The following is a 23,165-nucleotide window of genomic DNA, read 5'->3' on the forward strand; positions in this document are numbered from 1 at the left end:
AGGGTTAAGTCAGCCTTAAACGTATAGCTCAGCTGTATTGGATCTGAGGTGTTTTCTGTACTGGTCCATCTGGATCTGACAGGAGAACACCAGGCAGAGGCTGGTGGAAACAAGCGAGGCTGCCCAAAACAAATGAGTCACACAGAGAAACAGCCTGAACACAGCTATGAACTGAGACGCACACACATTTACATGACACAAGGAGCAGATGCAAGCTGAGGAGAGGTCACACGGTGCATGTTAAGCATGATGAGAGGATGCAGAGTGACCTCTATAGCTGCTTAATACTGAATCTGCAAAGCTGCGAGATATAGGGAGACTATCAAATGAGATGGAGTCGACCTCTTTCTCTTGGTGACATCTGACTATGACATCCATTCATCATATTCGCAGAAATTAGTTGTGATTTCATAAAGGAGAACAACAGCTTAAACCACATCTGGAATGTGTGCTACTACTGGAGCCATGTATAGAAACAAGACAAGACAAAATACCTCCCCTCTGCAGATTGCAGGGGTCGACAACGTAGCAACTTATGTAACAACGTGATGTAATGTTGTTCCTCAGAGCATAGAAATGCTTTTTCCCTTCAGTGCATAAGTCCTCCCATCGGTCGGTGAGCTGCTGTGTGTGTTTGTGTTAGAAAAGGACGCTCAGTGTGTGTGTGCATGTGTGTGTTCACTGTCGGAGGGCCTGAATGTCTACGCCACTCCTGAGTGCTGAGTCTTAGCTTCAGAGTGCGGGGGAGGATGGGGATAGGGTTGTGTCCTGAATGCTAACAACACCACTGCGTACACATTAACACACACCGCTGCCTGTTTGTCAAGGGGTTGCTGGGGAGTTTTGCAGGTTTGCTGGTTCAGTTTTTATCAAACTGAGGGGTGCTGTGCCTAAAATGGCTCTGACATTGCAAAGTTATCAACATGGGGCATGGCGTCAAGTAAAAAATATGTCCACATTTATATCAGAATATGCTGAAGTAAAGGTGTTTGCCTTTTCCTGTAATAAGGTGAAGGTTGACTAAGCACAAAACAGGAAGAGGATGTATAAAAGGAGCCTCTATAGACACACAACACCAGCGATACACACCTGCAGCTCCGCAGTCGCAGCAGACTTCATTGCCAGGCATGCGCAATACGTCTTCTATGATGGCTTTAGTCAGGTCCTCCAAACCGTCCTCCCCTCCGCTGCTCTGCTCACCACGAAATGCCATATTCAAAGCCTCCTCCTTACTGTTGGTCAGCACCGAGATCCAGCTGCATGAGGGAAGATATTAGCATTAGTGTTAGGAATAATATAAATCAGTTTCATTTATGTAGAATGTACTATAATGAAAGGGATTAATAACTTTAAAATCAGAAATCAGTTCTGAAGGTGAAATTTAAAGATAGCAAATGTAATAAAATATTTTTAGAAAGCCATCAAAAAGGTGTTTTTCTTAAATAGCTTGATTTGATAGTCCAGTGCATAAAAGATAACAAAAAGCACTAAGAAACAGCATTAATTCTCACATCAATAATTGAAAAAATCTAAAACTTCAAATTCAAGATTTTTCAATATAAAAATCTAATTCTGATGTTATTTGAAAACACCCATTTGTACTCTAAAGTGCCCATAAGTGTGAAATTGAGCGTGAAAGGCTGTTTGTCTGAATATATCAGCCCTGTGATGAACTGGGTCCAAAGTCCTGAGTCCAAGGTGAACCAGGATAGGCTGCCAACACCCCCAGTGACACTCTCAAGGATTAAGCAGTTCGGAAGATGGATGGAAGGGTGTTTGATATGGTAATGTTTCCTGATATTGGCCAATATTGTTACTGGATATCATCTTACTCATTCAAAGATAATGTGATGAAGGGCTCAAAGACTATAAAACACTTAAGTTCACTTATTTTTACACGTCAACTTCCTAAATGAATTTTTTTGACAAAAATGACTTTTTTTTTTTGCCTAAATCATCTCCTCCTGATGCTGGCCACCTCTGGTAAAATCACCTACATTCTCAGTTAAACAGATCATTTGATTGAATAGTGAGTGTGACTTAGGCCTGGTTCGTTTTTTTGGTTCCCTGAAATCTGAAAAAATGACTTAGGTAATTATTTTAGGAAGGTGAAGTCATATAAGTAGTTAATGGCACCAAAGGGGACATAAATAACAACAAAACAAAACAAACCATAAAATACACATATTGGCCACTATTGTAGTGGAAGACTTACAATACCAGTACAATATCTGTGTTGGTTTTGATCCAGAATTTGCAATAGGTGATTCCCTAATAAATATACTGTTTATCATTCACTTTAAACCACATTATGTGAAGCATTCAAGTATTGTGACTACACAAAGTATAGTAAAATTATTAAAAATGCTCCCTTTTGCTGTTCCCTGTGACATCTATTTTTCATTTTTGTTGAAACATAAACAGATGCAAACAAACAAAAGCATAAATGAAAAATTGAAAACAAGCACACTGTAGTTGTTAAAATAATCATGCAGACAGGAAACACTGGAGCTGTCTTTCAAACATGGACTCTCCTCGTTCACTACACCACACACTCTGACATAAAACCGACACACCCACACACAGGCCTATGAGTTTCATCAGCACTTTCTCTGTCATTGTCAGTCAACTGTATCTGCAGAGGCCAGGGCCAGACAGGGAGTGGGCACACAAACCAGCATGTGAGAGTGTGTGTTTATCTGAAAGTGTGAGAAACAGGATATTTGGAACCGCAGATGCGTAGGTACGCTGACACTGAGCCAAAAGCAGGTTTATGCATACATGTTATATTATGCAGTATAATATGCTTCCTGCTTAATTAGGAGGGAGGGTATTATTGCACAAAGCAGGAGCCCTGTGGAATACTGAATATTTTATGGAACATCCCATAAAGACGGAGCTGCTGCTGCTGGAAGTGCGTGACAGAAGAGGCAGTGAGGAGCAACGACTTCCATCCCAGAGGATCACATGTGCGTTCAGTGTTCAGGCAGCCCTGCACCAAATGGCACAAACACTACGAGGCAGAAACATGCAAAACCCGCACAAAAGTACACAAGTAATGCAGATCAAAGCCCTGCCGCAGAACACTTCACATTTGTTTGTATGTTTTTTTTTTTTGGGGGGGGGGTCTCTGTTCTAATCCTTATGACTCAACACAATTCACAGGGATTCATTCAGGTTTCTTTTGATATTTGTTTTTGAGTGATTCAGAGAAGCAACATGGTGTTTACTTTTTTTTTCACAGGAGGCAACAGAGAAAAAAATCATAAGATGATTAAGCAAGAAAAAGAAATGTTGATATGAATCCAAATGCTTTATTTTCATAAATGTTTCCAATTAAATTAAAGCTTTGGTACTTCTTTCATTCATTAAAGTTAAAACACTTGAGCTTCATTCATATTAAAGCTAAAGTAAACCGCATTTTATTAGCAACTATATTAAGAATTCTTTTTTATTCCATTCTGCACCAAAATGGATTTAACATGACAACTGGCATTCAGCACAAAAACCGAATAGTAGAGTGAGTCAGTAAAATAATTGTTATTCCTAATCCTTTGATAATCTGTGTGTGTGTGTGTGTGTGTGTGTGTTTCAGTGTGTTGCATGCCCACCTACGTACATGTATGTGTGTGACAGCATGGGAAACAACAGTATGAGGTTACAATGACCTGAATTACTGCCGACCACAAATCCCACTGCTTTCCTCGCTGCCACCCACTCTCAACGAACTCAAGCTTTAGAAAACTCATTTCCTGTCTTCAGTTGAGCAACAACTGGACATCTGAGCTGATTAATGAAAAGCATTTAGTGGCAGGTTGTCATCACAGAACCTGACTCAACCGTATCTTACATGTGTGATCAGATAGTGGGATACAGTGGGAGGGGTAAACTCCTAAAACTAAAAAGCTGAGTTTACGTTGGTCATGTCATCCAAAAGACATGCACCAGTAGGTTCATTGGTTAATCTAAATTGCCCAAAGGTGTGAATGTGAGAGTGACTGGTAGTTCGTCTCTATATGTCCAGGTTGTTTTTGAAAATGAGTATCAGTTCTCCAATAACTTACCTGATTTTAAATGAAAATAAAATAAAATAAATAAATGAGCACAAAGGCATTACAGATGTTTTTGTCTGTGCAGTGTTTTGTACTCACATGACAAATTCTTGTTCATCTTCAGCTTGGAAATGATATGTCCGGTTATCTGTTGAACACACAGACCATAACGTTAACTAGGCAAATGTCAGATTTTGCATTTCACTCACAGGTAACAGGGAGAATGAGCTATCCAAACCCAGCACCATATCTGTGAAGTGGCTGGTGTAGTATAAAAGTATGTCTAATGCTGCCTTCATGGGCTATCACGAAGATGACCCTTTTCACCTGTGAATTTAAAATTAAAGTGCGTTGTGTTCAGGTGCATTCATAGCAAAATGAAAAATGGCTGACACACATTTTTTCATGACCTGCTACTTGGGTAAAAGTTTTGGACGTGTTAATTCATCTGCAACAGCATTTTTTTTTTTTTTGAAAGTGTGTGTGTACACTATAAATGTGCAAAATCATCAGCTAACAGCAGCAGAACCCTCTCTGCCATGTTGAAAAGTTCACAGGTTATTTTCATCTCGGCAGCTTGCATATCAAAATTCTTCCCGTTCTCCAGTGGAAAATAGGGCGTGTACATGTCCAATTTTCGAGTTTGTAACTAGCATTTACCATCATTCCTCTAGCACATGAAGGCAGGATTAGCCTAACTTTACTCGTAATGTTTTCTATCTTGTTGTCATATGTGCAAAAACTCACGAGAAATGAGATCGAAGCACTTCCTGTCCTCGGCGCTGGGCTTAACCTGACAGGTGAGCAGGTTGAGTTTGACCGGCTGCCTGTTGGACTGTACACACAAACAAAATAATAACGGTGAGGTCAGAAACACACACACATCAACAACACTGTCATAAACACACTAATACAAACAAAAAAAAGTAATAAAAAAAACCAAAATATTACACAGATTCAAACTGATGTAATGCACAAATATGCAGAAACAAACATTTGCACTGAAATACACTAAAATAAACTATAAAGATGATATAAATGCACACTCTGCAGATGAATCACTTCTGTTGTTACCTTTCAAAATAAAAGCCCAGAACATATAAACTGAACTTTGTGACTCAAGAGGATTTTACTGAAAAGAAACATACAGCTTTATTTGCATCACACTTAGTGACAAATTATCCTCTTAAATAATTTCATTCCAGTGAAGCTTCTGCAAATAACATTAAAAATAAATGTGTTTTATTTGGCTCTAAAATCATGATGATTTTAGGAAAAGAATGTTAACATCATATGCAAAAAATCTGACTGAAAATGTTTATTTCAATGCAATCAAAATACGGGATATGTGTTTGTGTTCAGTCCCTGTAATATCCAACACTATTACACTACTTTTTGTACAAATATACAGGATATGACATCATTAACAGGCGACCAAAGGAAAGATACAGTTAAACTGAGTAAAGTGTGCTTTACTGCTGAATTTGAATGTTGTCAGAAATATTTGATATAATGTTATTATACATATATGGTTTTAAAGTAGATCAGCACAATATAATTCAATTTCAATTTCAATGTCAGTTTTACAGTTTTTTTAAAGAATGCACACACATTTATAAATGATTAAAGATTTGAGGTCAAGTAAGTAGACTGAAATTGTAATGTTGTCCATAATAATCATAATATGACCTTTCAGCAAATCATGTACCCCTGACTTGAGTCTAATAAACCAAAAGTACAAAAGTATTTTCACATTTTCTGCAACTGACTGTTTTCTTTGTTGATTAATAAACTGATGCCGTTTTCCCATACGCATTTAGTTTGTAGAATACCCATTGAGATTGTCTCTAAAACACAAAGACATGCAGTCTACATAAATGGAACAAAAGCAGTAATTCTTTTGCAGTTTTGCCAATAAATGCCAAAAACTATTAAGTGTTGATACTGTAGTATGATGGGACCACTGTGAGCGACATAAAGACATCAAAACTATGATGAGAACAGATTTAAATTGACCAATCTCTGTAAGAGCGACACAATGTGAACTCCAGGGTTCTTCAGTCCAGACGGAGAAACTGGGCCGTGCTGGCTGGCCTTGGTACTGTAATAATGGGCCCAGTTGGCACATGGATACTGAGCATTGTCTCCTGCCAATGAGGGCCAGAGGAGGGGCAGGGGCACGTGCTAATGAAATGTTAACAGGCTGTGATGAGCCTTGGAGCTCGGCCGGTCGGCTGGCATCTCGCCACGTCAACTAAAGTCACCAAAAGTTCAGCTGCCACGAGGGATGAACAACAAAAAAAATAGGACTAATGGCCCTGTTTCTCACCTGTATGTTCCATTTAAGCATCAAAAACAAGTTGAATATCTGCTGGTATGTTAGAGTCCTGTGGTGTTGATGCAAGAGATCAATCTCCCAATAGAAGTGGGTGGTACTTTCACTAGTGGAGAACTCAACTAATTAAATGAAAGGCCATATATGACTTCCTATCAGTGCTCAATAGGAACTATATTGATATCGCTAACCGTTACATGTTATATCAAAATATGGCCCATTATAAGTAAAGGAAAATTTTTCCAATTTAAAAAATCTGTCAAAATTTCTCAAAACTGTGAACAACCTTTGTAGAAATTGTGCCAAGGAAGTTACATAAAAAAATTGAAATCAATCCAACCAGTAGTTTTGGAGAAGAAGACTGTTGAAAGGTAGACATTGGTGAGCTTAAATTTGACCCTTCAAGGTCTCTCAAGGTCAAAGGTCATGGGCCCAAACGAAAGTCCATTTTTGACTTCCTATGCTCAACAATAACTATATTGATATCTCTACCCATTTCCATGTTATAAACCATCAAAATATGGCCCATTATAAGTAAAGGCCAATTGTTAATATTTCAAAAATTCACCAAAAATTTAAAAAATTAAATAGGTCAAAACTGTGTCTACACTTTGTAAACATTGTCCAAAGAAAGCTACACATAAAATGTGAAATTAATCCAACCCATTACTTTACAGAGAAGATGTTAGAAGACAGTCTCCCTAAGTCTCACTTACTGGAGCATGGCTCATAGATGTATGTAGCTTTTCTTTGCTCGGTGCCAAAAAGGAAACCTTTCATATCATATCTGAGACAACCACTTCCCCCTGAGTTTTCTTCAGCAGACAGAAATTATGTCATCACGTGCGAAACAGTGACTGTGTGCTGCTCCGAACCAACCCTGAGCCCTAATACCATAAATGTGAACAATAAATCTGTAGAGGCTTGTGGTCTTGTCACTCACGGTCATTACGCACCACCAGAGCTAATCCTCCCTGCCATGTTACATCCAGCTGAAACAACTGTCTGTTGGTAAATAAGCCTCTAGCGTGTCATCTTCACCACGCTCACCGGCTCGACCAACAGGCCGGCTGACAGCCATTCCTCAACAGAGAAAGTACATTCAGTAATGCTGTCCTGATGCTCGCCTCATACAATATTTAAGTGCATACTGTTAGTTTAAAAGCACAAAATGTTAGCGAACAGAGTAACAACACACAAATGGTAACTGATAACACACAACAGACTAGAGGAATGGAAATAATAAACAAAACTTTCACTTCAACAAAAACATGTACCTGAGTTGGCAGATACATAGAATACAATACAATACAATACAATCCCCTTTACTGTCATTATACTGAATGCACGAGATTCGAAAGCTTCTCCTTTTTCAGTGCAAAAAGATAGTTATAGATAAAATATAAGGCACAAAATATGTACACGATAAAGTCCTACAAATATGAAGAAAATAGGACCAATGGCCCTGTAGCTTACCGGCCAAATTAAAAGCTTTGGGAAATGTATCCGGATGCCATTTATTATCACCCAGTTCTGTGTATTTATTATATTACAGAAATAGCCCATGTTTTGGTCATATTCCAATCAGATCTGTAAAAAATTCAATTTCCAACTTGATATCATTGATACTTACTGATTTATTGGATCAATCCACTTCCTATCTCTTACAATGTGAAAATTTTTCAAAGTCGCACCAAATCCAGAATCAGATCTGGACTGAAATAATTTCAGTACCTTGGGTTGACATCATCATAAAGAAGCTGTATACCAAGTTTGAAGTCAATCAGAACTGTAGTTTGGGAGAAAAAGACGATTGAAAATTTTTCCTCATAAGAGCCCATGTTTAATTTTGCGTCAGTTCCAGATCCAGAAGAAGATCCTGATCAGCATGTGGACATTACGTTTTGGTCATCTCCCCATCAGGGCTATAGTGTAGAAATTTTAAGTTGATATCATTTATATTTACTGAGTTATTGCATCAATCCACTTCCTATCGCTTATAATGGGGACATTTTTCAAAGTTGCACCAAATCCAGAATCAGATCCAGAGCCAAATAATTTCACTAACTTTTGCTGACATCATCATAAAGAAGCTGTATACCAAGTATGAAGTCAATCGGAATTATAGTTTCGGAGAAGAAGGCGATTGAAATTTTTGTAACGGATGACAGATGACGACAGACAACGACGACGACGACAGACGACGACAGACGACACTGACAGACGCCGCATGACGACAATAGCTTACGGCCTGTCGGCCGGTAAGCTAATAAAAACAAGAATGAAAATTGAGAATATAAAAAAATATATTGCACAGAAGGTTGAATATTTACAGAATAACTATGGTGCACATGATGATTAATACTCACAGATGAATATATATTACAAGGCTAATGATGTTCATTCTGTCTTCTGCTAATATATAAAACATGTTAATATATATATTACAAATGATATATGGGTAAACTGTATAAGGGTCAATTTGACTATAAGGTGCCTTTGGTTTCTCCCGAGCAGAATCTAACTGTCACCATGAACACATTGCAAAATAATGAAATTCCAGGGTTTTATTATGAGCGGGCAAACACTTACACATACACCAGAACAATTTTAAACCTCTTGAAATGTGATTTTATTATTTTACACAATTTTCTTTGAGGGAATGTACATGATTAGTACATATCCCTCACACTGACCGTCTAACTTTACTGAGGTTGATAAGTGTATAAATAAGAAAAAAAAACAAAAAAAACTTTTAACATGTTGTCATTATATAAGTTTTTCAATAAAACAAGTCATTTTGCTAATTACCTCCACCAAGGAGATTATGTTTTTGCTGGCATTGGTCTGTCTGTCTGTCTGTCTGTCTGTCTGTGAGTGAGTGAGATATCTCCAAAAATTATGGACGGATTTGGACGAAAATTTCAGGAAATATTGATACTGGCACAAGGAACAAATGATTAAATTTTGGTGGTGATGGGGGGGGGTGACTGATCTGCCTTGGTGGAGGTTTGCACTCTCCGAGTGCTTTTCTTGTTTATATTTTATTTTCATAATAATATTCAACATTCTATACATGTCCTTGAAATTGCTGTCCACCCTCTTACTTTGGGGGAATCGCCCCTTTAATAATCTGGTTGATGACATCACTGATGACATCATCATTATTTTGCATGTCCTCACTGGAGGTGGAAACATAATCTATGAGAGTATTTAGTATTTACTTTGACATTCTAAAATTTTCATCATTTTAGGTTTGTACTTAGATGTGTTCAAACTTGGCATGTCCACCCTGTCACTACTAAATATCGTTTAATATAAACATTTTCAATAATCCAAAAGATATTTGTTGAACATTACTCAGTCCTCTTCAAAGACGTGGTCATTAAATGCTAACTTTAGCCAAACCTGTCCACCCTGTCACTTATTTTTTGCATGTATTTGTCGGCGACAGGGTGGACATATTTGTTTCATATTTTGTGGTCTGCTTGTACTTTGTCTGCTTGCAAAATATCTAATAAAAATCTGGGAGTTTGACCACCATGCATTTCTAACAGTCTACAGTCGACTTGACACATTGAACATGAAGTTAAGTGGAAAATCTCTATTTTTTTGGACATTTTGAAGTCTAAAAGGCACCTTATAGTGATACTGATCCATACATGAAGATGTAATAACACCTTTACCATCTCAAATTTTTACTTCTTTATCGCATAGGCACATGAATGCAATAAGTGATGTAATGATGTAAACTAACTAAATAAGCAGACCTCATTAGAATACAAAGGTAAAGTATTTCTTTAATTTCCTGGTCCTTTAAATGTAAAAACAGATCTATCTAACAGATGTCTAACAAGTGTTTTCATTGATATTTCCATCTTTTTTGGAACAATATTAATACTATCCTTTTATTTGACTCTAAGATCTTGATAATTTTAGGAAAACAATGTTAACATCATATGCATAACATCTGACTGAAAATATTTATTTCAATACAATCAAAATGTGGGATATGTATTTATGCTCAGTCCCTGTAATATCTAACATTTTTACACTACTTTTTGTACGATGTGAGTAAAAGAATTAACATTAGCTTAAATAAATAACTACAAATGCAATGCAATGTAAAAATCCAAATAACATTTTTTTGAGAATCGATACAGAATCAGGAAAAATAACTGTAACAATATTTTTAAGACCCTTATTATTGGATAAATTAGATGTTTTGCACAATGTGCGGGACAGAAAAATAGCATTTACAAAAGGCTGCTATTGTGACATACAAATGCACCCCTTTGTTATTCGCAGTCACTGTCATTAAATTTGATTTGGTGATTATCTGTGTTGAATCAGACACCTGTCACTGCTTTGCCACAATTAGGTACATTTCCTGATTGTGTTTAGCTATTCAGCCCAGTTGGTCTCTTTGTTTGAGGCTCAGTGGGAGGTTAAAACAAAAATGGCAGATGCTTCTCAATGTTCATTTACTTCTGAATACAATGTTTAATTCTCTTTCGCAAAACACAGCCATGATGGTGAGCGGCGTCTGCTGTTACTGCCGCACAACAGTGTAGACAATGCTATAGACGTGCCAGCATATACAGTATGCTCACACTCGCTCTGAGATGAGTCACCCTGGTGCAGCAGGCGGAGGGGGAGGGGCGAGGGGGGACATGGTTGCCATGACAACCCATCTATGTCAATTCCACTCTGCCAGCATCCAGATTGAGAAAGCCCAACGCAACCTCCCCACGTGATGTTCACCCTTTGATCCACACAGTCACTCGCAGGGGTCAGGGAGTTTGTATGAGTGTGTGTGTGTGTGTGTGTGTGTGTGTTTTCACTCACCGTGGCATGAGATATGGTGAGGATGCCCCCCTTCACTGAGCACTGCCTCCTCTGCCACACCTTCCTCAGTCTGTGTGTTTGGGAAGGGTACAAAAAGAAAAGGGTTATTACATCTTTCTTCACCTTCTGTATCTATACGTGGTCCGCAGTGGGTTTACGTTACATATGTCAGCAGATGTCGTCTATTAACTAGTATCACATGTACCTGACCAGGCTGTGTAGGGGATACAGTTGCTACACAAATGCCCAAGAAATTAATGTTAGGTCAACAAACTCTGATCACTCATCTTTTTCCATTTTGGAGGTCAAACTATGGTCCTTCAAACTTAAACAAGAAACTATACAAAGATGGTAAGTGATGTTACATGCAAGAACCAAACCCTGGTTTCCCTCATGGGGGTCCAGCAATAGATTCTTTCATCCATACAGCTGGTGAGTCAGTGGAGACTGGGGGCATATCCAGACATTTCTCCACAGTTTGTTATATAGGCCTGGAATAGGGGTCAAAGTTATCTGGGTTGTTTGGCTAGTTCTTGGGCTGCGCATCCTGATATACACTGCAAAAATCCAAGTCTTACCAAGTGTATTTTTCTCATTTCTAGTCAAAATATCTCATCACACTTAAAATAAGACATAATCACCTAAAGAGTAACTTGTAAGTGAGATATAAGAGCTTATTTTTAGACAATGGTTCTTGAAAATCTTATGTCAAGAAATCTTACCAAGATAATTTTCACTTGTTTCATTGGCAGATTGTTTTTTGCTTAATTCAAGCAAAATAATCTGCCAGTGGAACAAGTGAAATTATCTAGGTAAGATTTCTCGAAATTTCTTGAATAAAAATAAGTTCTTGTATCTCACTTACAAGTTACTCTTTAGGGGATTGTCTTATTTTAAGTGTGATGAGACATTTTGACTAGAAATGAGAAAAATACACTTGGTAAGATTGTGTTTTTGCAGTGTAGTATTGATAGCACTGAGAAAGACGTATTTTTGGTGGGAGACATGAGTCGTGCGCGTAAGGATGAGCATCATTGTCTCCAAAATGCCTAAATCTCTACAAAAGAAAATGGTACGTTAAAGTAGTGTGTCTTTTTAAAAACTTTTTCAGGGTGTAGCTGCAGCTCAAGGTTTTATCTGCAATGCACAAAGAGTGGAAGTGAAGATAGAAATATTCACCCTTATTCCAGCAGAGCACTTCCAGTGAGCAAAACTTACACTTATATTGTTTATAAAACAAAACATGATTTTGTGTTCCTATTCCTACTGAATATACAGAGCTGGATAGAGAACTGCACTTTTATGCGAATACACACCAGTTTAAAGCAGTTGTTCTGTATTTATTCTACCACATACAGATAAAGACCAAAAAAGCATAAACTCCAAATGTGTTTATTCCTTGTCTTAAATAATGTCTGTGCTGGCACCTTACCCATCGCTCTTCTTCAGCAGGTAGCCTTTCTTCTCACTGCCAAACTCCTTGTTTCCCTGCAGCTGGTGCATGCTGTAGCCACCCTGCTTACTCTGAGAGTCCTGTGCAAACCCACACAAGTACATGCACAGACACAAAATACCATTAAACACACTGCATAGACTGAGAAACTGCTTTAAGACATGCAAACATTTACACACAGACACACATACACACAAGTCTTCCTTCAGCATCAAAGCACAGGACCTGCTGTTAAAGCCAAAATGAGGATGCTACCAAAGGATTAAAAAAAAACAAAAAAAACAGTCTACAAACATGCTCTGCAACACCTCTAAAGGGGCAAACCACTCCAGCGTCAAGCAGAACAGACAGATGCTAGCATGCACCAGCACTTACTCTTCTAGACTTGATTCCAGACAAGCAGAAGGCAGAGGGGGGAGATAGAGGGGAGAGGTGTGAAAGATCCAGCCCAAGTGCAGGCGGTGAGTGTGAAAGTGTGTTCTGCCTGCTTGTTTACTGATTAAAACCACTATTTTGGATGTGGACTCTCTTAAAGTAGTGCTTACCAATTGTGATTCTAACAAGAAAGGCTATAGGAGGTGTAAATGAAAGGAAAGGATGCTGTCAAAAGTGTAGAGATTGTTTCTGAACGTGTGAAACAAAAGTGTGAATATGTGAACCGGGGGACGGTTTAACCACTGAACAGCCACAGCAGCCTGCACGAGAAAGTAAAACCCTGCGTCACGCGAGTGGGTAATGTGAGTGGCTCTCCACTGAGCAGCCAGTGAGGCACAACACTGGTCACCAGCAAAGCCTACCACACACTGGCTACCAGCATGGTACAGCACTGGGCACTCACTCTGTGCTGCAGGAGACAAGCTCCAAACCTGGTAGTGGCCAGAGTGAGAGGAGGTGCTTGGTAAACATGTGGGATAAACTAATTGAGTGACTGATTCAGGTCTGCCGTGGCTGTGTTTAGCTCAGCTTCGTCCTGGTGGAAACGTTTCACCTGTTGCAACACCAGAATTGGCTTGGTGTGGACGGATGTGACCTGCCTACCTCCTTCTGGTCCAGCTGGAGGGAGGACTTGATGAGATCTCGCAGGGCGGTCAACTGCTTCTTCTCCTCATCCTGAGTTTGTTTGATCTGTAAAGAAGAAAAACAAAAGTGAGGATGAGATGTACGGATAAGAAGGCAGCTGGATACCACAACACCAGCCATTCTTTAAACTAAAAGCATGTAAATGGGCCACTAATAAACCATCACACATTAGACGAGTGTTTTTCAACCTTGGGGTCAAAAACTAGTAATTAATATAAATCAAAATTTACTAATAAAAAATATATGGTGAGTTGAGAGAGACAATCACAATACACAAAAGACACGACAAACAGTGAAGCTGAAACTGAAGCACTGCGGTACTGTTTATCTTTCAAATGTTCATTGTGGTTGGTTTCAGATGCTGCAGCTCTTTCATAATTCATAGTTTGAGTTATTGTTTTTTCTGAATCAATTGTCAGCCTTGTAAATCCAAGCTGGACTGACAATACATATCCTGACTAAGGCAAAAGAAATTCTCACTTTGTGCAGTAATCTACACCTGGCTTTTCTGCCTCTGTCCATAATAATATACATTATGTAGCCTACATGTCATCTAAAATGTATGTTTATTTGCAACATAGTATAGCAAACTCTTATTTGAGCAAAAACAAATAAATTTTAGCAAAAAAAAAAAAAAGTCTCCGTTTTGAATGTCTGGGGTAACCAGAAATTTGTGACGTTAAAATGAGGTCACGAGCCAAAAAAAGTTGGGAACCACTGGGTTAGAGGATGTGAGGAGTCTTCGTTGATCGGGTTTTGATTGGTCAGTTGATCACAGGTAACAAAAACAACCTCAAGGAGCTCAGTAACTACGCATAGGCAGATTATTGGCCGTAACCAATTATCAGTTCCAATATTCCAACGTTTCTTCTTATTTTTGTAATAAAATGTATAATCTTCATGGCATTTTTTAAATCAATGAAACAATCAAAAAATAGCTTTGTCTATTGTATCAATTAATGAACTAAGGAAAGACCAAATAACCACTAGTAAATGTATTTACTAGTGGTTATTAGTCAGCTTCAAGACATTTCACCCAAATTTTGTGCTTTAGTTAATATTAAAGTGGAAGAGTTTCATTTGAACTGCAAATGAATATCAGTTTATGATCTTCCTGCTTATTAATAATCATGATTGATATTGGCCCTGAAAAAACAAACCATTCCATAGATCGTGTGTGAAGATGGAAATAGCAACCCACACAGACAGCGACACTGTTTCTTCCCACTGTGTATAAATAACAAACTGATCTCAAATCAACCCACAAAGACTAAAGTCATCTTTGGGAAAAATCTACTGGATGAACACATTGCATCTTTAATTAAGATGGTGTTAAAGAATAACATAAATGGGGGAGTGTTTATGACCTATATTACAGCTAACCACTAGGGGGAGAATGAAACGTTTTGGACCCCTAGTACAAACATTATTGCCTGCATGAGTGGTTATTTATTTATATATTCCACCCTATGTTGGGCAGGAATTCCAGGGGGTCATCTTGAGAATAAAAAAGTTTACAAATTGTCACCTATCTTTCGAGAACCTCAAAACACGTGGATTCTTACTGACAGGAGAAATAACCTAGCATACATGTTTTTAATATCAACTAGAGGACGTGAAACCTGTGTGGTACGTGAAGAACCTTCAGGCTGTGAAGCTAACTGATGAATATCCACTCACTCTAACACTAGCCCAGATAAATACAGACTAATAGACTCATCCAAACGTTCAATGGAACAAGACAAGAAAATAAATTACCTTGGTTACTGTATGTTTAATTGAATAATCATTTTTCACTCCCACTAGATGTCATATTTTGTTGTATTAAATTAACAAAATATTCTGACTGTTTTTCTAGTGTTAATGAGTAGCTCTATTAATGCTCTTGTAAGATGTATGTATGTATGTATCTTTATTTAGGCAGGACAGTGCACATTAATTAACACATTTATTTATTGCATTTCAGTATAAACATGTAAATATGCCAGAGTTAGCGTCAGTGCTAATTTTCATCTGCAGTCCTACTTAATAAATAACAGAGATCCGTGCAATACAGTGTAATAAGTGCAGTACAGAGCAAGACAGTGCAATACATTACTTAAATAAGCATTTAAAACACACTGTTGCCCATATAGATGGAATAATTCATTCCTCCTTTTATTCCTATTTATACTCATCACTAATCACCTTTGACTTTATGATTACACACCGAGTCTATCAAGAATGAATCACATTGTTACAATCTCAATTCATGAGAGAAGGTACAAAAGTATTTTATTCCAGCTATATTGACTATATGGGAAAGCAAAATTAGACTTGAAATTAGAATTCTCCATCTTAGGTGCTGCTGTGATGTCCCTTGCTGTAAATATTTTACTACACCTTTACAGGCAACAGTGTATAAGTACATTTTACAAGCACGAACACCAAAGCCCACTATTCTAAGACCTTATTTTTCTGTCTTTCTCTATAATGTAGCCCAGTGTTAAAAGCATTAAATATTGTTTCCCAGCCACTGAACTCGAACCTTGCTCCCCCTCCCCATAATATAAATATATATTCAGATGTGTGACCACCAGCTGGAACTAACATCTATTAGTAAACTAGGAAAAACTTTGGTTAAGGGCCTCAACACCTTACTGAATTAAGTGGTCCACTTCAGAGGAACAGCAATAAAATGTGCCAACAGTCCTTTCAATTAATAAATACCTATAATATTTCAGTGCTTCTTTACACATTTGACCCGTCTTCTTAGAGAGGCACACATTTTCTAGCCATCTTTTACACTAACAGCCAATTACTGAGGTTGACACTCTGCCAGGCGCTGACAAACAGAAAACAAGCTTCAGGCGAACGCTATATGGATAGCACCCAATTAATGTCATTTAACAGGGAGCTATGGATTTGTTGCTCCATTACGTTATTAAATTTATGTGTGCCATTAATATGACTTTCTACCTTTCTTTAGAATCCTTGGAAATGGAGGGTGCTCTTAAATAACGGTAAAAGGAGCATAATTTCCCCAAGAACTGCTGCTCCAGTGAAACCACAAAAACAGAAACTTCAAAGTGGAGACAGGAAGTAAATGCAGGAAGTTGATATGTGATGGACAGCATGATTTACTCAACACTTTTGGATGAGTGACTGCACTTATAGGCTCATGCAAAACCTCTATTTAACCTATCAAATGTACTGATTTCATTCAGTTAAAAGCTGTTGTGTGCTAAAAACAGAAGTCAAGTGCAACATATAAAAAGATTAAAAATGTGAGTATTTACATTATAGAGATCAGCTGCCAGCTTCTCGATGTACTGCTTCAGCTTATCTGCCGTCTTCAAGCCATCTTGGAAGAAACTGGAGAGAAGAACGTGAGATTTTTAATTTACTGCAACATTCAAAGGGATAAAAATGAGGCATAGCTTGGGCATGTATAGGAATTAGTCATCTGCAAATTATTCTGGTGATTATGAAAGTCACACAGAGAAAGGACGGAGAGGAATTGGTGCAGTTTCTGTTTAATATATAGCTCGATTCACGCTGGCGCCTTTGGCTCTTGGCACAGACGCTGTAGCTGGCTGAATCTGCAGCAGATTTGCAGAGGTGCCGTGCACATCCAGGAATCCATTACGGATCTGTCAGCAGTACACACCTCCATGCAGCGCTGCAGCCGCAAATCACCACTAATGACCTCTCTGTCTCCACCCACTGATTCTTCTTCTTGGAATGCATCACTTCGGTCCTCTTTTCATTACTCGCTCTGCCACATCTTTACTCTGCTTGTTTCCTTTCACTCCCTTTCCTTCATTCACAGCTCTGTAAGTCAGGTACTGCTGGTCTTAGACTGTGTCAGAATGTACAGTATGTGTACAATGTTAATGGCCAAGTGACAAAAGAAAATTCACCACCTTAGAATTGAAAAACACCTGTGCTCACATATCTCACTTCTCATTATTATACTTCTTGTTATTATCATTTTTATTATTATTATTATTATTATTATTATTATTATTATTATTATTATTATTATTAGTCACCTTCTCAATGATCAAGTATTGGATAAAGTTGCAGAAATTTGGGCAATGTAAAAACCCACGCATGTCCCTTAGAGCTTAGCTAATCCTAACTTACATAAACATTACAGATATTGTGTAAAAAGGCTTGGCTATGGCCCAAAGGGCTTAGAGAGCTGGAAAAGTAGCAGGAGTTAGAAGATGCCTTGTGTGTGTGTGTGTGTGTGTGTGTGTGTGTGTGTGTGTGTGTGTGTGTGTGTGTGTGTGAAAGTGTTGGAATTTCAAAAACGAACAAAAACCCACATTAGAGTCTGAACTCCACTGTTGACTCCTAATGTGGGTCTGGAACTTCTGGGAAGTTTAGGAAATCAAGATTCAAGATATTTATTTGTCACATGTGGATGTCCAGGTACACTCACAGCGAAACTAAATTACAACAAGCACCCCTGTGTAAACTGTGCATAGCACAGAAAATAAAATATACATAAAATATATAAAATAAAAGTAAAATATAAAATGCAATATGAAATATAGAATGTGCATATGAACAAGTAAGTGTTCAGTGTAAAGAGCAGCAATATGTTCCAATATAGTACAACTGGAAGCAGATTTTTTTTTGGAGTGTGTGTGTATGTGTGTGTGTGTGTGTGTGTAGGAATGAATACAGTGTGTATGTGTGCATGTGTGTGTGTGTGGGAGGGCTTAATCATGATTAATACTCATCATTGGCAAATTCATAGACAGATTGATATACTTTATTGACCCCAAACTGGAAAGCTGTAGTAAATACATAATACATAAATACATGTAAATAAAAAATAGACTCTAGTTAATGCTACAATTTCATTTTCAGTGTAGTTTCTACTATGGAAAATTTATGATTATGTACAACTTCACTAACACTTTTTCCTGCATAAAGTTGATTGTGTTTGTAATATTTTTGAGACCTCTATATCAAAACTCTCAATTAAAAACACATTTCTAACAAGCACTGCTGTTATTTATAAATGCAGCTACAGTATTAAACTGCTATGATGGTGGTGTAAGATTTTACCAAACAGAACTATTACTTTACCAGTGAATTAAAGATGTCTTTACACTTATTACAGGGTGGCGAAGGGTTTTCCACACTGATCCCTTTTTCATCAAAATCTCTGACAAATGTTGCTATTAACAAGATAATCAGTAAACGTGTGATCACAGTAACTCAGCTTACTTGTTTATCTGACAAAGTAACAGTACAACTACTAAACTCTCCAGTTTTAAGGTGATAATTGTTATTTTCTTTAATCATTTAATTATTAGAATTGTTTAAGACACAGTACACATAATCAGATGGGACCACCTCAATCTCCACCTCCTTTTAAGACAGGTGGAGGTTGCATTGGGGGGTCATTCTCAGATATTTGCCCACGTTGATGACTAAAAAAAAAACTCAGACATCTTGGGAATATGAATATGAAGACAGGCTTTCAGTAAGCAAATCCTAACTTACATGTCATAATTTAACAGAAATCATATAAAAAAGTATTACAAATATGTATTATCTGAGTTTGAACTCCACTGTATGATAGATTACATGTGTGTAAAACTGGTAAATAAACCTCAGTCATCATGATCAATAGTCACAATGGGCAAAAACATGAGAAATGGGCCCCGGTGGATGCTGTAATTTCCTTTTCACTGCAGTAATTACTTTGGTAAATGAAGTGATTCTGGTCATTAAAACAAGCAGAAACATTTAAATTGTTTCCTTCTTTCTCGGATGTGAGCGGTCACACTCAGCCTCAGCATTTTTATGCCTCTAATCCATCACCCCTGTAGCTTTTCTATCCGTCAAAGCCCATGTCGAGCAGACTTACAAGAAACTTCATTGTTTTGTCCCAGTGTTATGACAGGACCTAGCAACGCTGAGAGAAAATTTGTCATTCGGTGATGGGACGTCATGAGCTGTGGTTCTGGCACAGAGAGCACCCACTTATTTACCCACCAAACCCCACAGCTGTCAGAACATATCTGTATGACGACCTGTGCATATTTATGAGAGCTATATGTGTGACTATATACCCTAATGCATCTGTGAATCATACAGAAGATACAAAAATTAACAGAGTTGCAAAATGGGATCAAAAATCAACTTTTTCTCTTTAGTGTGTTTGAAAGACATTTCTTAAGAGTTTGAGATGCACATGGAAGAGGAACGCACATTAGGTTAGAGGATTACGGTGGTACTTACTTGCACTGCGCGTGGTAATACTTAATCAGGTTCTGAAGGAGGTCTACTCCTTTCTTGGTCTTGATCTCATTCACTTTGATCAGGTACTGCAAGGAGAAGAGACAAACAAAGTTCAACCACGAGAAGAAGTTCAAGGTCTGCTGAAAGGACTTTTTCTTTCAATTAATGAGGAATAATGCAGCACAGAGATGCTCTAAGTTGAAGTAAAGACTTCCTCTGCACTGACTGTATGAAGACATTACATTAGGATAATCATATCTGTGAGTGCGCATTATGTAGACTTTGATGTTGGAGCCAGACCGCCTTGACACTGCAGGAGTATGGGGACCAGACGGGAAAACAGTGAAAAATGCCTTGTAGTACAAGAGGATCCCATCCCTCTGCCTTGATCTAAATAAAGTTTCAAAAGGATGATGAGAGATGTTTTACATTAGCATCATAAAAAAAAGAGAATAGCCTCCAGAGGAAGAGCTTTGTAGACTGAATTCTCCAGTCGGGATGTCTGAGGATTCAAAACAAATTAAACATTTTCAGACAGCACCAAACAAATGAATGAAAGATAATCATAATCTGAGCTAATCCCACATCATGCCAATCCATGGAGATTTACAGAGTCATGGCTAAAGACCACTTTCAGCAGCAAAGTAAAATTTAATCTGTTAAACAATGCTTTGACGCTTCAGATGACAACACATACTTTCAATTTGCTCCATATTGCGCAAGTGTATTGCGTGTGTGTGTGTGTGTGTGTGTGTAAGCATCAGTGCATGTGTGTGTATGCATGCATGTGCTGTCCCTTTGTCTGCCCGACAGCGCTCGTTGGACAGGAGATTATCCGTATTTTGTCTGTGCCTTGTGTGGGTTCAGTGTTTTGGAGAACGCCGCCTCATGTGCGTGTTTAGAAGCTCTTTTGTGTGAATGAGCAGCCGTTGCTCGCGCTGCGGCCGTTGTCTGCGTGGACTATAATGCAGCCTGCTGAGCACTGCCTTTCCACCCTCTCCTTCCCTGACAGCGTAGGATGAAAAGGGTGAGAGAGTGAGAGCATCCTGTAATCTGGTGATTGAGTAACATGGAGAGAGAGAGAGAAAACAGAGAGCGACCGTGAGAGCGAGCGAGTACACGCAATGGAGAGAAATGAGGTTAAGTGGGATGAACAGATTGTACCACTGACTGCAGCCCCGTACACAACAACTGCAGCATCGCTACTTCCAGCCATGTTGACTGTTGATGTAGAAATAAGACGTTTCTCATAAACTGATTTCACCTTTCAGATTTAAATCTTTCAAAAATGGAAATAAAATGTATGAATCTGTTGATTGCATACAAACAAGTAAATATTCAGTCATTAAGCAGAAGATACATGGCTTATATTATACCACTATAAATAAATTATAATAAAAAAATAATAAAAATATAGTGATAGAAGTACAGCCTGTTTTAATTCTAGGGAATAAGCCTTTTGCTATCTACTCTGCTGCCCATACAGTTGGAATAAAATATTTTTGTACCTCTTCCCATGAAACTGATTGTGACTGATATGTGTGTAAATATGTAAATATGTAAAAATGTGTGACAATGTTCAACTCATACTACAACTGAAAAATGAGTCACTCCGATGGTGTTCACTTATGTGCAATATAATAACACTATATTCAACATTCAGCCAGTTTATTCCAATAGAACGCACAATATAATATGTTAACATTCCAGTCATTTCTCCTCCTCCTCTATGCTCATTTATTTATTCTCATTACAATATGCACTTTGCTTTGGTTGTTGTTCTATCTTTAATACCTATTTTTCTATTTTAAATGTGTGTGGTCCTTTTTAAAATGTCAGCTTCACTGTCAATCCTGTGAATCAGAATTTTGTTCTTCATGTTAAATGTTGAATGACAATTAAGGATCTTGAATCTTGAATAAAGTCTTGATAGATAAAGTGTGTCTGGGACTCAGTATGTGATCATTACACCTGGTTAAAGGTGATTACTGATGCATAAATAGGAATAAAAAGTGTTAGTGTGGACAGAGCACTAATAAAGGTTTTGCTTTCTGAAAATTGTGAAAAATGCCTAAACTGCAAACTCTCAAGATAAATTCAACATGCAAAGTGTCTGTTTGTAATCTAATAAGTGTGAATGTGTGTCTCTAGTTGAATATACTACATAGCTTTAGTAAAGACAAGGTAGTTTTGAATGATGTTTTGTGTTCAGTCAATGTATCCAGGAAGCAACTGATTAAAATCATAAAGTGTCCATAACTAAGATATTCTTGGCCATATTGCCCAGCAGTAACTTTAATGCATAGTTTACTTCAAACAGCATCAACAGCAGGCTAAGTTATCATATCACCTACGCCCTCCATAAACCACTGGGAAAATCCTCACACTGCTGCTTACTGATTTCAAACACTTTAAATCCCAGTGTCTCTGTGTATATCTTGTTATATTGTCCAGTGACGATCTAATACATTTTAAGTGATTCGATAGTGCCCCTGAATCGATAACAATCACTCAATAAATACATCAGCAGCTGTGAGATACAGTATCTGGCTTTCAAATCTCATTATTTTTGGCCCGGACCATGAAGTGCACTCTGCCTGACACTGACAGATCATATATATACAGTATATGCAGAAACAAGCTGTTTCTGTTGTCATAACAGAGCCTCCTTTAAGGCGTTTTTGGGGCAGATTCCTTAAACCACAAAGATATCTAATGATCGTTTATGGCGACACTGCTTCGGTTACTAAACCACAAAGGCCTTTTGTTTGAAGGTTTCACTCTGAAGCAGCCATCGGGTGTTATTTGGAGGAGGTTTTGAGGACATGTAAAGTTCTGAAGACGAACAGAAACTAAAACGGACAAAGAGTTATCGAAGCTGCAAATGAAAGAGGAAGCTGAGATTTAAATCACATGGGAGCTACAGCTTCTTTTTGGCATCTTGCATTGACTGGGGAGGGTTACAAAGCTGGCCAGTACAACAGCTGATGGTTAAGTTTACTCTGATAGTGAAAGGAGAAACCTAAGAAGCAAGACGGTACTAATATTTCAACATCAGACAAAGCCAAAGTGTCTGAAAGCAACAGTAGTTTTGACATCTGCCAATAGACCAATAGGATATAGATGAGACTTAAAAACTACTTCTAGACAG

General features: G+C 37.9%; 1 protein-coding gene across 6 annotated transcripts in view; it reads right to left on the reverse strand.

Moving 5' to 3' along the window:
- Positions 1 to 23,165, reverse strand: part of asap1b (ArfGAP with SH3 domain, ankyrin repeat and PH domain 1b) — an 84,360-nt gene that overhangs the window by 19,765 nt on the left and 41,430 nt on the right. For 4 of the 6 annotated variants that reach the window (XM_030123804.1, XM_030123802.1, XM_030123807.1 and 1 more), the window contains exons 7-15: positions 20,015 to 20,100; positions 17,047 to 17,122; positions 13,727 to 13,813; positions 13,064 to 13,072; positions 12,668 to 12,768; positions 11,236 to 11,305; positions 4,800 to 4,887; positions 4,152 to 4,200; positions 1,090 to 1,256 (exon numbers count right to left, since the gene is read on the reverse strand). In XM_030123804.1, coding sequence (XP_029979664.1) covers positions 1,090 to 1,256; positions 4,152 to 4,200; positions 4,800 to 4,887; positions 11,236 to 11,305; positions 12,668 to 12,768; positions 13,064 to 13,072; positions 13,727 to 13,813; positions 17,047 to 17,122; positions 20,015 to 20,100 — 733 coding nt within the window. The remainder of the gene's footprint in view (positions 1 to 1,089; positions 1,257 to 4,151; positions 4,201 to 4,799; positions 4,888 to 11,235; positions 11,306 to 12,667; positions 12,769 to 13,063; positions 13,073 to 13,726; positions 13,814 to 17,046; positions 17,123 to 20,014; positions 20,101 to 23,165) is intronic. The other 2 variants (XM_030123808.1, XM_030123803.1) reach the window with 1 other exon arrangement.

The sequence above is a fragment of the Sphaeramia orbicularis genome, chromosome 20 (genome assembly GCF_902148855.1).
Source record: "Sphaeramia orbicularis chromosome 20, fSphaOr1.1, whole genome shotgun sequence".
Lineage (NCBI taxonomy): Eukaryota > Metazoa > Chordata > Actinopteri > Kurtiformes > Apogonidae > Sphaeramia > Sphaeramia orbicularis.